We start from the raw sequence: 15,335 nt of genomic DNA, 5'->3' as shown, positions 1-15,335 counted from the left end.
CAAGTACTCTTAAAGGCAACCATACATGATTTCATAACTAAAATTGTGTTTTGAGAATGAAGACGAATGGTGTGCTTCTGAATAGTATCGATGACTACCAGTCACTGATAAAAAATTATGGCTTCAGTCCAGTAGGGGTCCTCATAGCCGAAATAGCTCAGTTGGGAGAGCGTTAGACTGAAGATCTAAAGGTCCCTGGTTCGATCCCGGGTTTCGGCATTTTGATTCTTAAAACTCTTATTTTATCATTAATTCTGCAAACTCTTGTGTAATGTTTTTAAATTATTATTATTTTTATAATAAATCTCCACAAAGACCACAAACCTACCACAAGAAAATTGTGTATTGATGGGCATATAATTAAATCAAATATTTTCTAGTATTTAACATTAAAGGCTTAGTTCACCCCAAAATGAAAATTCTTTCATTAATTATCATTCTAAACCTGTAAGACTTTCTTTCATCGTCGGAACACAAATGAAGATCTTTTTGATGAAATCAGAGAGACCACTCGATTCATATGTATTAGTTTTATGATCTCTTTAGCTTCAGAGTGAACGTTGCAAAGGCAGTCAATGGATGGACAGACATCTCTCTGAGTTCAACAAAAAAAATCTGAATTTGTGTTCTGAAGATGAATGAAAGTCTTACAGGTTTGGAATGACATGAGGATGAGTAATAAATGACGCTATTCATTTTGGGGTGAAATAACCCTTTAAAGAAAAATTATCCATATAATTATTATGTCATGAAATGCTCATTAAGACAAACAAGACAGTATTAGAAAAATGTATAAAGTCTTATAAAGAACAGATTAAGCTTACTTTTTGAGCTCAGAGACAGACACAGTTTGGTGAAGTGGCTTTTATTTTAAAAACAAATGCACATATTCTAAGAAGATTAAATTGTCCATTGTAGAATAATAAAAAGCTGTGCCCCTTATTTTAGGCTCCCACTCTCATTGTATGTGGCTCTTGAAAAGTGAACAGCCAGATGACAATGAAATGAGCAGAATTGGATCATGTTGGATCAAAATCTCAGATGTTATCAATTGATAACAATTTACTTATTCATTAGCAACAGAACATAAAGAAAGGCAGATCCTGAGCAGAGAAAATATAGTGCAACAGTACCATAAAAACAGGGATAAATATGATGCAACCCTGCTGGAGCAGTATTATGGGCATTTAATCAACACATTTTCATTAATGTAATGAAGATCTCACAGATTACACTTCAGGCTTTTTCCATTTTCTTCCATGAGCAAATCACAGATTCATTATCAAAATTACATTATTAAAATATATCTAAACATATTGTATATGTTATCAAGAATTGTGTACAGAATTTTGGTCCTTTTCTTTTCCATATTCCTTCTATTTTCTACTGGTCTAGTTTTTTTTAGACTTCCCTTTCGGTGCTGATTTATCAAACATGGATTGACAGGTAGATAGCTGACACCACGAGTCTACTATAAGAATGAAAGGGATAACAATCCACAAAATATTCATAAACACAAAGTAGAACCAAAAATAGATGGGATGACCATATTCGCTGTGAATGTATCCATCTCTGTGCTCAGTGAAGAAGTAGAGGACTGCACCATACAGCTGACCTGCAAGTAATGTAGGACATTAGACTGAACTGTGCCCTCTAACACACACAGTTTCTCAAGTTAACAAGATGTGGAATAATTAACTATAAAATAAATAATTATAATTGCATATGCAGTTGGAGGACACATGTCTTACCTAGAGATACGATGAGCTGCAGGACAAATCTATAAGGACGATTATAAAGGAAGGCCAGAACAATCCATATGCTGAAGGGACCCCACAGGCACGCGGTCACTGTCTCCATACTAACGGTGAAATTATCCGCTCTGGAGAGAAGATCCCATAAAATGAGTTTAGATGCAATGCATAGAATCATTTTTAATGCATAAACATACAAGCATATGTGTAACTTACATTGCATATCTGCTGTCTCCTTTGGAATATTCTTTCCCTATAGAGGATGAAAAGCATTTTCGGTAAACGTATGAATAATGGTGCGATCAAGTCATGTCAGAAAGTTCGTATTTACGAGTTGAACACGCGAACGCCACCACAATATCAGAATTATGAGTGGGAAACTGCAAACTGGATCCAATATATGCAGCGTCTGGTAAATTTGTTATAGAATAACTTTTTTTTTTCATTAGCTAAGTTGCATGTTAAAATCTGTTTTCTATAATTATAAATTCTATAATTATGATAGAATATATAATTCTATTTGCAGCAATTTTATACATTAATTAAAAACATGAAAAGCAAAAACACATCTGATGCACATTCTTTATTAATTTTATAGAGTTAGAGCTAAAAATGGCTGATTTTTATTTTGTAGAACCAACACCCAATGTCGTAATTACCTGACATTCACATGCTTTCAGAATTATCGTAAATAGGAGTTTTCTAGTCGGAAATTATACATGAATGCCCTGTCAAGTTGTATTTACTACTAGGAATCTCTGAGATAATTTTGATACAAAAGTTACCAAGATGGGCGGGTCATAAACTTTAACATGGCGGAGGGGAGAAAGATTGATGCTGTTACTGGTATTAGTTTTATTTATTAGTTGTTGTTTTTTATTAGTTTTTCCTAACCCAGCTACATTGTCTTGTTAAAATTGTGCATATTTGCATGTATGAATGATCATTTGAAGTATGTTGTATGTTTTATACAAAAATAGCCTGTATTTGACCAAAATCCCAGAATCGTAAGCAAGCGGACTAACTAGATAGCATGGTGAATGTTTATCGTAGGACGCTCCATTTTATTAAAAATTAAATATTTTCAAGACATTTTGGCTTTAAGAGTTTGGGCAAGAATAAACCTGGTGTCCTCCATGATAACTACTCTTTCCAACAACAGAGCACTTGAACGTGACAAGCTTGTAATTACGCCTTCAAAAGTGGGATGTAGGAAATTTCCGATAGCATGTAAAGACAGCATTAGGACTTTCCAACTCGTAAATACGAACTTCCCAGGAGGACTTGAACGCAGCTCATGTTCACGTTTTCTGGACTGTGCATTAAAAAAATGTGGTCTTTGTAATTATAATGTTCATAGACATTAAGGGAAAAGTATCAAAGTATTATCTCAAAACATCCTAATGATAAACTGAGTCAAATAGACTTTGAACCTCACTCACACAGTTGAGAAAGGAAGCTCTGATCTTCAGGAATGATAGTGTAGTATAAAGAGAACCATCCCTCAATGACCCCGTGGATGAAGCCACACACAGTGAACCAGCACAGAGCTAACCTTCTCCATCCACTAAGTCGGCTCCCAGACACTTTACGCCCAGTCAATGACCAGGTGGCAAGCAGCAGTATCCCAGACACAGAGAACAGGAATATGAGAATCTCTGACATTGAGCGGTCATTAGCCACATAGTTGGGAATAGACAGGTTGCGTGGCCAATAGGGATGATTTATAGTTTCTGCTTCCTTCAGCATCTGTAAAGGTGGATGAATGAAAGGAAAAAAACATTATAAGAAAGAAATATAAATAGTAGCATCATAAAAACTTAAGGTACATGTTTTATCTTGCACAAATAATGTGTTAATAACATACTGCAATCGATTTGGCTTGATACGTCTGTACTTACTTTGTAATGAGTTATGAAATATCCTAGAAATGTGGTGTCCCGCGTTTGATAATGTTGCATATAACTGTCCTCTTGGAGCTGGAGAACGCGGCAGTGAACAGTGTTCCTATCTGCCTATGAAACTACATAATCAAATTGCAGATACATCGCGCCACCGAGTCACATCCTACTGTAAGTCCATGTGATTTATGCTACCCAATCACCATTAGGCTCTGTGGGCGGAACAACCCCTCGTGATATTTACAAAGCTTGCAGTTGGACGATCTCCTCGGAACATGCGTGTCGTCACATGTGATTGCGAATTGTGTGTATGCTGGTGAAATACACATGTTGTGAATGAACGCGTTTTGTGTTTTAAATCGCGTTTAGCATTTGTAAATAAATTAAGACATAAAACAAAATTAAGCTTCAAATAAAGGCAAAAAGTCACACTCCTAAGCCGTGATAGGGACTTATCCCTGCCGTGACCCGGATTCGAACCGGGGTTGCTGCGGCCACAACGCAGAGTACTAACCACTATACGATCACGGCGAGCTACCGGAGGTGGTAGTAGCTTGCAGTGGAATAGGGCTTTCATACTTGTTCAGTAGTATGTTTATTCAGTTTTATATTTCAGTGGTTTCTTAATTTTATTTTGGTGATACATAAGAATACTACCTTCTTAGCCTGCTATTAATTTTAGTACTAGCCAATGATTTACAATCATACACAACGCAGCACCCATCTTTTGGGTGGCTAGTGAAAATAAAATGAACGTCTGCCATTGGGCTTTAAGTTTAATTATTGACTTTTGAAACGCTAGATACGACATTGAAAGAATTAACACGAATGACGGTCACTATGATAAGTACACTTTTTAATTAGAAGTTAATGTATACATAGATATGTTGCCTTTAAATGGTCTCCTGTCGAGGTTGTGTGTATATCTCCCATATGGTCTAGCGGTTAGGATTCCTGGTTTTCACCCAGGCGGCCCGGGTTCGACTCCCGGTATGGGAAGTAACATTTTTTTTCTTTTTCTTTTTTCCCCTCGTATGCACGGTAAAAATTGCCTCTGAAAAAATTATTTTTTAGGTTTTTTTTTTTTTTTTTGCAAGCGAGATATTCAAATTTAGATTACACCAAAACACAGTGGGTGAATATTACAACCCAAGCCTCTGGGTAATAATTTGTGTAAATGATATACGTGCTTGAATAATGTCATAAGAAAGCACAAAAAAAAAAAAAAAGTAAAGCATATATAGTATTCACAGAATTCATACTAACCTACGCAATCCTACGTAACATGTCGAACTGATGCCATGTGACTTGTCACATGACCGGTAAAGGTTCTAAACATCTCCCTGAGAGCGTTCTACACGAATACATCTCTGTTCTTTATAAGTCATTTATTTTCTACCGGTTTTTTTTATTTTTCAACTCTGTGTAGTCGAATAAAATGACAGAAATGCGTGTTGATCAACATAATCGTTTGGACGCGCAGTTGCTGCTTTTCATGGACCAGCTCGAGGCTCTTGAGGAGAAGCGACATAAACTCAACTCCCTTATAGAAGAGGTGAAATTACACTTGATTAGGTTAAACACATTTTCATAAATGGAATCAAGTATGTTCAATTTCGCGTTGTACACGAAACATTTTTATTTGTAATTTATTCTGAATAGAATTCGCTTAATTCTGTTACACAGGGATGGTTTTCTATTGCTAAGGCACGTTATTCAATGGGAAATAAGCAAGTCTCCGTTCTGCAGTACGCTAGTGAGATGGAGCCGCTTGTTCACGTTGAAGCCAGGTTCGTATGTCATCACATGCATTTAAATAACATTCACGTGTGCATACGTCTTAATTATTTATATGTTCTTGCCTTAATAACAGCTTGTTGGAAGGTGGAACAGCTAAGTTCAAATGTGAGAGAAGAGAGAATAAAACAGAAGAACCGAAAAATAACACAATAGAAGACATTGGAGCAAAAGAGACGGGTAGGTATGACTTAAAGGGATAGTTCACCCAAAAATGAAAATTCTATCATCATTTACTCTCCCTCAAGTTGTTCCAAACCTGTATAATTTTCTTTGTTCTGCTGAACACAAAGGAAGATATTTGGAAGAATGTCAGTAACCAGGCCACTTTGGGGCACCATTGACTTCCATAGTAGGAAAAAAACTACTATGGCAGTCAATGGTGCCCCAGAACAGTTCAGTTTAACACATTCTTCAAAATATCTTCCTTTGTGTTCAACAGAACAAAGAAAATTATACAGGTTTGGAACAACTTGAGGGAGAGTAAATGATGATAGAATTTTCATTTTTGGGTGAACTATCCCTTTAAAGACATTTAAATTAATGTATTAATTTTTGATTAATTTCCATAGTGTTGTCTATTTCTTTTACCATAACATTTATTATATGTAGGGACCTAAAACCATAATGAAGAATTGTACGATTTTATATTTGACAAAAGGTCTTAGGAGGAGAATAAATACCAAACAAAAGGGGGTTAAAGAGGAGGAACAAGAGACAGACCCTCAAGTAAAAACAAAGGCAGAATCATCCACACCAGAGCACAGAGATCCTTTGAAGTGGTTTGGGATTCTTGTACCACAAAATCTGAAACAAGCTCAGTCTGCTTTTAAAGAGGGTGAGCTCTTTTGTGATGTCTTCTATAAATATGACTTGCTTATTTATTTTTATCCCTTGGCTTCAATTTGAAGTATTATTTCAGCACAATTTATTTGTTTTTAGGGAAATGCTATTTCTTGTATTTTGGGTTTAACTGTTAACACTTTATGTAACTAAAGCACATTTTCTTTCCCCCAGTCATCACTCTCTCAGCAGAGATTGCATCCTTACAAAGTGCAATACTCGCTACAAGGAAAGAGATGCAGATGAAGGAGAAACCAGAGAAGACCCAACCAGAAATAAAAGAGGAATAACATTGACTTTCATCCATAATCTTTATTCATTTTTTTTGTGAACCATATATAGACTGATAGTTCTTAGAACAATTTCACTATGTTTAATGTTTGACATGTAAAGAAGACCACTGAAATCATTCTCATTGTGTAAACAAGTTTTCCTAATAAAAATGATGAACCATGTTATCCTTTGAGCAGCAATTGCACAGTTGACTCCATACAAATTGTAAATGTATATACTTACTACAGATTTTATTAGTTTTTTATAACCTGCTCTGCTTGGTTAAACATTTCATCCTTTTAAATGCATTAACTATAATAACCTCAGTTACTATATATGCAGTTATCACCTATCAGATACAGTGGCATGAAAAGTATGTGAACCCCTTGCAGAATCTGTGAAAATGAGAATTATTTTAATAAAATAAGAGGGATAAAAAAAAAAATGTTATTTTTTTGTTTAGTACTGTCCTGAGTAAGAGATTTTACATAAAAGATGTTTGCATTTAGTTCACCAGACAAAACAATAGCTGAATTTATTAAAATAACCCCATTCATAAGTATGTGAACCATTGATTCTCAATACTGTGTGATTACCTGATGATCCACGACTGTTTTTATGTTTTGTGATGGTTGTTCATGAGTCTCTTGTTTGTCCTAAGCAGTTAAACTGAGCTCTGTTCTTCAGAAAAATCCTCCAGCTCCTGCAGATTCATCAGTTTTCAAGCATTTTTGCGTATTTGAACCCTTTCGTACTTACAAAGAAACTTTTCTTGACATCAAAAATTCCTGCTGAAACCCCAAAAAAGAAAAAGAGACGTGCACGAGCAGTAAGTATAAGGCGCGTCCTCGTTTTCGTGTATGTTTTAGCTACAGCAAGATTACATTTAATCACTGCATGCAATTAGCATATGTACAAAACGAGAACTGTAAGAAATGCCGTTTTTTTATTATTATGGTTACTTAATTTGCCATGTATCAAGTTGTGGTTTCCTGTTCACGAATAAAATCAAAACAGACAAATAGAGGCGGAATGGTAAATAAATAAATAAATAAATTGCCCATTCGCTGTCTACTTCCTGGTGTTCATCTCATAAGAGCTGCTAGCGGATAGCGATGTTTACGGTCGGAGCTGACACTGGGAATAATACATCGTTTGCGCTCTCACGCAGATTTGACGGATGTGTGTTTTGTTTTTATTGAGACGCGTATCCGAGAAGATATTTTCACAATGATAGGATGAAGCGATCAGTGTCAGATCAGGTGAACACGCTATCTCGGTCAGATTACTATCCTTTTATCTGCTGAGACGAGCCTGTTAACATTGCATCCCAAAGCTAGGCTGATATTTCCGAAAACAAAAGAGGATATCAAATTGTTTTCATTTTATTCGGTGTTATTCTTACAGTATTGTTCATATCGTGGAAGATAACAAGATCACTGATGGCGTCAAAATCTAGGGTCTCCATTCTGGATTACTTCAATATCGTCTGTGAGGGAGAAAATGGCAAAATTGAATCAAACTGCAAAGCTTGTGGCACAAGGATTCAGGCTAAACGGACAGTTACTTCTAACTTTGTTACACATTTAAAGGTAAGGGTTTATATTTTGGTATGTAACAGTGTTTTGTATCTATGCAGGACCACTTTTCATATTTACACCATTCAGAGTCCCCACAGTCTTTGAAATTAAAAGAATAATTAAAATTGGTAAAAAAAAAAAATAAAATAAAAAAAATCAGCTTTTTTGTGCAATTTAGAAAAAAACTCTTTAAAAGTCTGATTATTAATCAAAAGCCTGTCAGAAGATGTGGAAACCCTTAATATTCTGTATCTATGCAGGACCACTTTTAATATTTACACCATTCAGAGTCCCCACAGTCTTTGAAATTAAAAGATTAATTAAAATTGGTAAAAAAATCAGCTTTTTTTGTGCAATTTGAAAAAAAAAAATCTTAAGTCTGTTTATTAATCAAAAGCCTGTCAGAAGATGTGGAAACCCTTAATATTCTGTTTGTGTGTGTGTGTGTTTACATATATTATGTGTTTACATTATTTTGTATATTTGGTTCTACATGCATTTCACTTGTATATAATCATGTCACATCCACAGCGCAAACATCAGGCCATGTATGATGAGTTTGTGAGGAAGAAAGATGTGAAAAGGGAGGCAATGCAGAATTGCACTGGCCCACCAAGTGGTCGAGTGATTTCTCAAAGCAGTCCTGGGATGAACAAGTTTGACTACAGTGACCCTCGCCAATCCCTCATCTCAGAAGCCATCGCCAAGATGATCATCCGAGACCTGCAGCCGACACAGATAGTTGAATATGAGGGCTTCCGTGAGCTTCTTCAGCTCCTGGAGCCCCGTTACATACCGGTACCATGCCATTACATACAACAGCAGCTCCTTCCAGCCTATGTCTCCCAAGTTCAACTAGCTGCCAAACAGGCTCTAAAAGGAGCGGAGTCCTGTAGTGTGACCCTTGACCTGTGGAGAAGTAGCTCTGTGGGTAACAGCTGTGGTGCTGGGTATCTTGGAGTGACTTGCCACTTCATAAACGCAGACTGGCACATTAGATCTGCTCTTTTGGCATGCTTACCCCTTACAGACCACAGCAACACTCAGCAAATGCTCAGCGAGTTTGATGAGATCTCTGAATCACATGGCGTGTCTGGAAAAGTGTTCAGAGTCGTCGCTGACCTGTCGCCTTGTGAAAACAGATCTCCTTTTCGTCTTCCTGGGTTCAGTCTCTTTGGAAATGATGAAGAAGATGAGGAAGGGGAGGAAGATTGCAGCGATGAAGAGCCTGGAGCAGGAGAAGCCAAAGAAGACATTAGTAGCAATGAGAACCGAAAGTCTTTAGATCAGTGTCTTGGTCGAAGTAGGATAGACTGTTTTGCTCGATTACTAGCTCACTGTGTTAAGGAAGGAGTTTGCGCTTCCCCTCAGATATCACTTCCTCTAAACAAAGCAGCCCACCTCTATAACTACGTAATTGCTACAGTGGCTCCTGAAAAACTTGTCCAAGTGTTTGGCTCCAATACCTCAACAAATTGGCAAAGACCCTCTTCTATGGATAAGTGGAACGATCAGTTAAAGATATTGCGCCAAATGGTGGAGTCAATGGATTTTCTTGAAGACATCGTAGATAGAAATGACCTAGTTCTCGGTAACTTAGAAAAAGCGGTGCTGCGGGAGCTGGTTGAAGTGTTGGAGCCTTTCGAAGAGGCCTCAGACATGGTACAAGGAGACAAGCACGTGTCCATCAGCCTAGCCCTACCCTGTGTGTTGGGTCTCCGCAAGCATCTGGCTGAGGTTGTAACTCACCAGTGCTCTGGGATCGTGATGGGATTGTCTCAAGCTCTGGACCGCAGACTGGCAGGCATTCTTGAGGACCCTCTTTATGTAACAGCCACCACCCTGGACCCACAGTTCAAGTTGTCCTGGAGCAGTGACAGCGACTGGCACAAACAGGTGCTGCTGGAAGAGGTTGGCAAGCATACTCAGCCTTTGAGTCCACTAGAACATCATTCAGAGGCCCAGCCGTCACCGTCCAAGCGCTGCAAGCTGTTTTCTTTCATTAAGCAGCGGCCGACCGCCCAGGCCAAGACAGTGGAGCAGGAGCTGTCTACATATCTCCATGAAGAACCCACAGATGAGGATCCACTACAATACTGGAAACGCAAGTCCATCGATTTCCCATTGCTCTCACAAGTAGCCAAGAAAGTTTTTACCGTGCCAGCAACAACCACATCAGTGGACCAGATATTTAACCTGGTTAGCAAGACTCTCAGGCCAGAACAATGCCGATTTCTGCCAAAAAACTTGGACACTTTGATTTACTTGAAGGCTAACTATAGGATACTTTGGTCATAACTGCAAAGAGAGCTTTACAGAATTTTCTTTGTACTGATATCAAACCAAACACCTCAAATGCAAAATGGGGATTGTGCCTGATATGTATCTCTCAATAAATACTGTAGAATTACCCCAAAGCAAAACAAAATACTTTTGTCAGAAAATATTTCCCTTTTTTAAATAATGTACAAAAGGCTAGACTTAAATGATATAAAATTAACTATTATATAGTGTTAACTTATTATGACTTTACTCATTATCAGATGCTGGTTGCCTTTTTGCAGACTTTTAAAATATTATGTTCTGTGTACTCACTTTCACTCCCCAAAAATGCAACAGGATTAGATAAGTACAGTGCACACTTGATTAACTGATAAATATTTCCATAATTCTCCTTCCATCAGCATGTTATACCCCAGAACCACAGAAAAGCTATTCTTGCAGCCAAATGCTTTCTCAGAACACCTGTAAGAAAAACAATGTTTCATTTCCAGCAAAACATTATTAAATATTTAGTGTATAATAGTTAGCTTTATATTCATTTAAGGAAAGAATTGGTCAAACAGAGTTACAATCTAGCTGACAAGCTTTTTGTGGGGTTTCTTTGGGTACAAAACCAACCCATTAGAAAGCTGCAGGCAGGTTCTGTAATTGGAAATAATTATATTTCAGGAATAATGGAAACTGGAGAACATTGATGGTGGACTGTAGTCTCTCCTTGCTTTGGAGAGAAATCAAGCCTGTGGGATATCAAGAAGAGTTGGTGTGCATTTAAGACCTTTTGTGTGAAAAAGACTTTTCCATTTCAGTAAAAAGTGTTTTATCAAACCTGACTTCTTGTCCTGTCATAACTGTGATATACTTGGTCATGCAATAATATGCCAAAGGTCAAGTAATTTCACTGTCTTCATAGCACAATCACTTATGTCAGTGTGTGTGTTACATTTGTAAGTACAGCGCACTTGTGCTAGGTTGTGCGTCTTAACAGCAGAGTTTATGTGTGCTTGTATTCTGGTCATGTGGAGAAGAAAATAGCAAAAAGGACATTCAATCAATACACTCAATTTCCAACAGATTTATGTGCAAGGCGGGGCGGCACTGCTGCAGTGCAGATATAATGAACATTTGTGAGTGTTTGTATATGGGATGTGAATTCTGATTTCAGTTTCCAATGTCTCAGTAAGACTACAGTATATTCTGGGCAAAATTGTACATGCAATTGCATTTTCTATTTGTGCACACGTAATTTACAATGCCTGCCAAATTTCAAATGGAAAAGCAAAGCCCATTTGACATTTAATTTCCAACATTCGTGCAGGAATGGCACAGCCATATTGAAAAAGCAGTAGCAGTGGCAATTTCATTTCCTCATTGTCACGCTCCCTTCTTGCCAAACCTCAAAAGAAATTGCAACCCTGATGTAATTACAATCTCTATGCCAACAAAGGATGCCTGTCAGTCATTTGCTGTGGATGTGATGTGTAGGTGTGTTTGTGTGGTAAATTGGTCAGTTTTATTTGCTATGAAAATAACATTTAGAACTGGCATGGGGCGTGACTAGACTCCAACATCAGGGCTGAACACAACATCCATTTTAAATATAGATGTACTGTGACCTCATTAAGTTATCCCAGTTAAACTTACATATAACATATTTCAAGCCATTCAATTTGAAATATTTCCAGTAGACGGGAACATTTGATATGACAAATGTAGGCTAATGTTTAATTAATTTAAAAACTATTCTCTGTTATGCATAACAAAGAGCTTATGAAATCCAAACCCAAATTCATGCTGCTTTAATAACTAATATTGGATAAAATCAAATAACAACACACTGAATTTACTAACTGGCTAGCTTTAATGAGCCATTTAAAACTGAACATTAACACAGTTATAAAAATGGTAAGGATTATTTTAATAGCATTGAAACTCTGAGTTTATCATTATCACTAATACTATATCATCTAACAATCCAGTGGTCGACTTGAAAACAATTATATTTGCTTTACTAAGGGATAGTTGTGTCACTAAGTAACTCGCAGATCTTAAAGACTCGCATGATTTCTACCACTTTAAAATAAAAGCTCAGATGCACCAAGTAAATTTAATGAGGTTTTCTGTCCTGCTATAGCCATAATAATGAAAAAGAAAAAAAATCTCTGACCACAGAATACCACCAAAATGGTGGCTATACCCACAATGCACTGTGGTTATCGCGAGTTTCATCTGTCAAAGGCTAATAAAATGAATGTAGCATACTGCTTATTAATGTGAACTGAAAATGCTCCACTCAGAGCGGGATCAACGGTACAATTCAGACACCTATTTGAATTTAGGGGAGGTGAGATAGATAACAGTGTATTTTACACAATGTGTACATCTACTTTTATAACAGACGATACATGACCACTTCAGCTATACTCAAAGATCTATATTTAAACAATTCATAACTGATCAAACATTTCTGTTCTTGGGATGTGTTCTATGTATTTATACAACCTTTATAGCAATATACTGTATATTTGACTCTTAAAATAAATACCCTAGTCATGTACCTGCTTTTATGTCAGAGGTGTGGGACTGCTACTCTTGCTGCAGTATATACAGTGGGTACGGAAAGTATTCAGACCCCCTTACATTTTTCACTCTTTGTTATATTGCAGCCATTTGCTAAAATCATTTAAGTTTCATTTAATTTTTTTCCTCATTAATGTACACACAGCACCCCATATTGACAGAAAAACAGAACTGTTGACATTTTTGCAGATTTATTAAAAAAGAAGAACTGAAATATCACATGGTCCTAAGTATTCAGACCCTTTGCTGTGACACTCATATATTTAACTCAGGTGCTGTCCATTTCTTCTGATCAACCTTGAGATGGTTCTACACCTTCATTTGAGTCCAGCTGTGTTTGATTATACTGATTGGACTTGATTAGGAAAGCCACACACCTGTCTATATAAGACCTTACAGCTCACAGTGCATGTCAGAGCAAATGAGAATCATGAGGTCAAAGGAACTGCCTGAAGAGCTCAGAGACAGAATTGTGGCAAGGCACAGATCTGGCCAAGGTTACAAAAAAATTTCTGCTGCACTTAAGGTTCCTAAGAGCACAGTGGCCTCCATAATCCTTAAATGGAAGACATTTGGAACGACCAGAACCCTTCCTAGAGCTGGCCGTCTGGCCAAACTGAGCTATCGGGGGAGAAGAGCCTTGGTGAGAGAGGTAAAGAAGAACCCAAAGATCACTGTGGCTGAGCTCCAGAGATGCAGTTGGGAGATGGGAGAAAGTTGTAGAAAGTCAACCATCACTGCAGCCCTCCACCAGTCGGGGCTTTATGGCAGAGTGCCCCGACGGAAGCCTCTCCTCAGTGCAAGACACATGAAAGCCCGCATGGAGTTTGCTAAAAAACACCTGAAGGACTCCAAGATGGTGAGAAATAAGATTCTCTGGTCTGATGAGACCAAGATAGAACTTTTTGGCCTTAATTCTAAGCGGTATGTGTGGAGAAAACCAGGCACTGCTCATCACCTGTGCAATACAGTCCCAACAGTGAAGCATGGTGGTGGCAGCATCATGCTGTGGGGGTGTTTTTCAGCTGCAGGGACAGGACGACTGGTTGCAATCGAGGGAAAGATGAATGCGGCCAAGTACAGGGATATCCTGGACGAAAACCTTCTCCAGAGTGCTCAGGACCTCAGACTGGGCCGAAGGTTTACCTTCCAACAAGACAATGACCCTAAGCACACAGCTAAAATAACGAAGGAGTGGCTTCACAACAACTCCGTGACTGTTCTTGAATGGCCCAGCCAGAGCCCTGACTTTAACCCAATTGAGCATCTCTGGAGAGACCTAAAAATGGCTGTCCACCAACGTTTACTATCCAACCTGACAGAACTGGAGAGGATCTGCAAGGTGGATTGGCAGAGGATCCCCAAATCCAGGTGTTGAAAACTTGCATCTTTCCCAAAAAGACTCATGGCTGTATTAGATCAAAAGGGTGCTTCTACTAAATACTGAGCAAAGGGTCTGAATACTTAGGACCATGTGATATTTCAGTTTTTCTTTTTTAATAAATCTGCAAAAATGTCAACAATTCTGTGTTTTTCTGTCAATATGGGGTGCTGTGTGTACATTAATGAGGAAAAAAAATGAACTTAAATGATTTTAGCAAATGGCTGCAATATAACAAAGAGTGAAAAATTTAAGGGGGTCTGAATACTTTCCGTACCCACTGTATTATGTGTATACTATGCACATTATGTTAGAGGACCCAAATGACATACTACATTTGCTAAAATGTGAAGTAGGCTAACAAAACCTACTGCATCATAATGCACCGATCTTCCATATCTATTGTTATGGATGAACCAGAATATTAGCCAAAAGATGCTTGGCAGATTTGTGAAAATAAACATGTATATTTGATGATAATTTTTAACAAGGAATAGTTAAAAATTATATAGAAACACCTTCTGTTTCACATACTATTTTTCAAAAATAGTAGGCAGTACACAGTGTATACTGTGCAGTATAAAGTACAGTAAGTAGTATGCTAGTATTCTGAACATAGCCCAAACCATTGTACTTTCCTTGGTTTCCCAGCTCTGGCAGAGGTTCAAAAATGCTGACAGGGAGGGAACTAGTAATGACTTGAATTTTTAGAGTGGGTACATCCGCAGGAGTCTAACCTTAAAATACACTGTATTTCACATCTGCGATGGTTATCTTCTAGAAAGTGACTCAGTTCCTCCAACACAACTCAAGTATCTCCAGACGCAGTTTGCTAAAGGGTCAGCGAGTGTGAAAAATTGAGTTCTTCAGGGACTGGCCAGTACAATGTTGACCTTTAGGCAACCTTGATGTGAGGGTCATAAGGGCCTAAACCGAATGGCATTCA

At 37.7% G+C, this 15,335-nt stretch overlaps 3 protein-coding genes and 3 non-coding genes across 7 annotated transcripts; 4 read left to right on the top strand and 2 right to left on the bottom strand.

Annotated features, from left to right (window-relative positions):
* Positions 1 to 146: 146 nt before the first annotated feature.
* Positions 147 to 219, top strand: trnaf-gaa. Its single transcript has one exon. It is a non-coding gene; the product is annotated as a tRNA-Phe (tRNA).
* A 630-nt stretch (positions 220 to 849) lies between these two features.
* Positions 850 to 3,837, bottom strand: LOC125260525 (EBP cholestenol delta-isomerase). The gene is made up of 5 exons (XM_048178935.1): positions 3,656 to 3,837; positions 3,197 to 3,503; positions 1,971 to 2,007; positions 1,752 to 1,882; positions 850 to 1,615 (listed from the first exon to the last, which is right to left on the bottom strand). Exons 1-5 carry the CDS (start codon positions 3,713 to 3,715, stop codon positions 1,392 to 1,394), a joined length of 759 nt encoding a protein of 252 aa, XP_048034892.1. The 5' UTR covers positions 3,716 to 3,837; the 3' UTR covers positions 850 to 1,391.
* A 277-nt stretch (positions 3,838 to 4,114) lies between these two features.
* Positions 4,115 to 4,186, bottom strand: trnah-gug. Its single transcript has one exon. It is a non-coding gene; the product is annotated as a tRNA-His (tRNA).
* Positions 4,187 to 4,582: 396 nt separating this feature from the next.
* Positions 4,583 to 4,654, top strand: trnae-uuc. The gene has a single exon. It is a non-coding gene; the product is annotated as a tRNA-Glu (tRNA).
* Positions 4,655 to 4,915: 261 nt separating this feature from the next.
* Positions 4,916 to 7,013, top strand: ccdc115 (coiled-coil domain containing 115). Its single transcript, XM_048178335.1, has 5 exons — positions 4,916 to 5,210; positions 5,342 to 5,445; positions 5,529 to 5,632; positions 6,114 to 6,290; positions 6,470 to 7,013. The coding sequence occupies exons 1-5, from the start codon at positions 5,094 to 5,096 to the stop codon at positions 6,583 to 6,585; spliced, it is 618 nt and encodes a 205-aa protein (XP_048034292.1). The 5' UTR covers positions 4,916 to 5,093; the 3' UTR covers positions 6,586 to 7,013.
* Positions 7,014 to 7,205: 192 nt separating this feature from the next.
* On the top strand, positions 7,206 to 11,261 carry si:dkey-109j17.5 (zinc finger BED domain-containing protein DAYSLEEPER). Of its 2 annotated transcripts, XM_048178334.1 has the most exons (3): positions 7,206 to 7,830; positions 7,976 to 8,160; positions 8,680 to 11,261. In XM_048178334.1, the coding sequence occupies exons 2-3, from the start codon at positions 8,011 to 8,013 to the stop codon at positions 10,444 to 10,446; spliced, it is 1,917 nt and encodes a 638-aa protein (XP_048034291.1). In that variant the 5' UTR covers positions 7,206 to 7,830; positions 7,976 to 8,010; the 3' UTR covers positions 10,447 to 11,261. The 2 variants fall into 2 exon arrangements, with proteins under 2 accessions (XP_048034291.1, XP_048034290.1); XM_048178333.1 differs by having other exon boundaries at positions 7,207 to 8,160.
* Positions 11,262 to 15,335: the final 4,074 nt, after the last annotated feature.

This window comes from Megalobrama amblycephala, linkage group LG24 (assembly GCF_018812025.1).
Source record: "Megalobrama amblycephala isolate DHTTF-2021 linkage group LG24, ASM1881202v1, whole genome shotgun sequence".
NCBI lineage: Eukaryota > Metazoa > Chordata > Actinopteri > Cypriniformes > Xenocyprididae > Megalobrama > Megalobrama amblycephala.
Note: the sequence above shows the minus strand (reverse complement) of the source record. Positions and strands in the feature narration are given on the sequence as shown.

Bases quoted from the DNA above. Each gene is read 5' to 3' on its own strand.
- ccdc115 (XM_048178335.1), top strand. From the start codon at position 5,094: ATGACAGAAATGCGTGTTGATCAACATAATCGTTTGGACGCGCAGTTG. The intron at 5,446-5,528 runs GTTCGTATGTCA...CCTTAATAACAG, and splicing joins CTTGTTCACGTTGAAGCCAG to CTTGTTGGAAGGTGGAACAG. The intron at 6,291-6,469 runs GTGAGCTCTTTT...TCTTTCCCCCAG, and splicing joins TCAGTCTGCTTTTAAAGAGG to TCATCACTCTCTCAGCAGAG.
- LOC125260525 (XM_048178935.1), bottom strand. From the start codon at position 3,715: ATGCAACATTATCAAACGCGGGACACCACATTTCTAGGATATTTCATA. The intron at 2,008-3,196 runs GTGAGTGAGGTT...CATCCTCTATAG, and splicing joins GAGCTTCCTTTCTCAACTGT to GGAAAGAATATTCCAAAGGA. The intron at 1,616-1,751 runs GTAAGACATGTG...CATTACTTGCAG, and splicing joins GCAGCTCATCGTATCTCTAG to GTCAGCTGTATGGTGCAGTC.
- si:dkey-109j17.5 (XM_048178334.1), top strand. From the start codon at position 8,011: ATGGCGTCAAAATCTAGGGTCTCCATTCTGGATTACTTCAATATCGTC. The intron at 8,161-8,679 runs GTAAGGGTTTAT...TCACATCCACAG, and splicing joins ACTTTGTTACACATTTAAAG to CGCAAACATCAGGCCATGTA.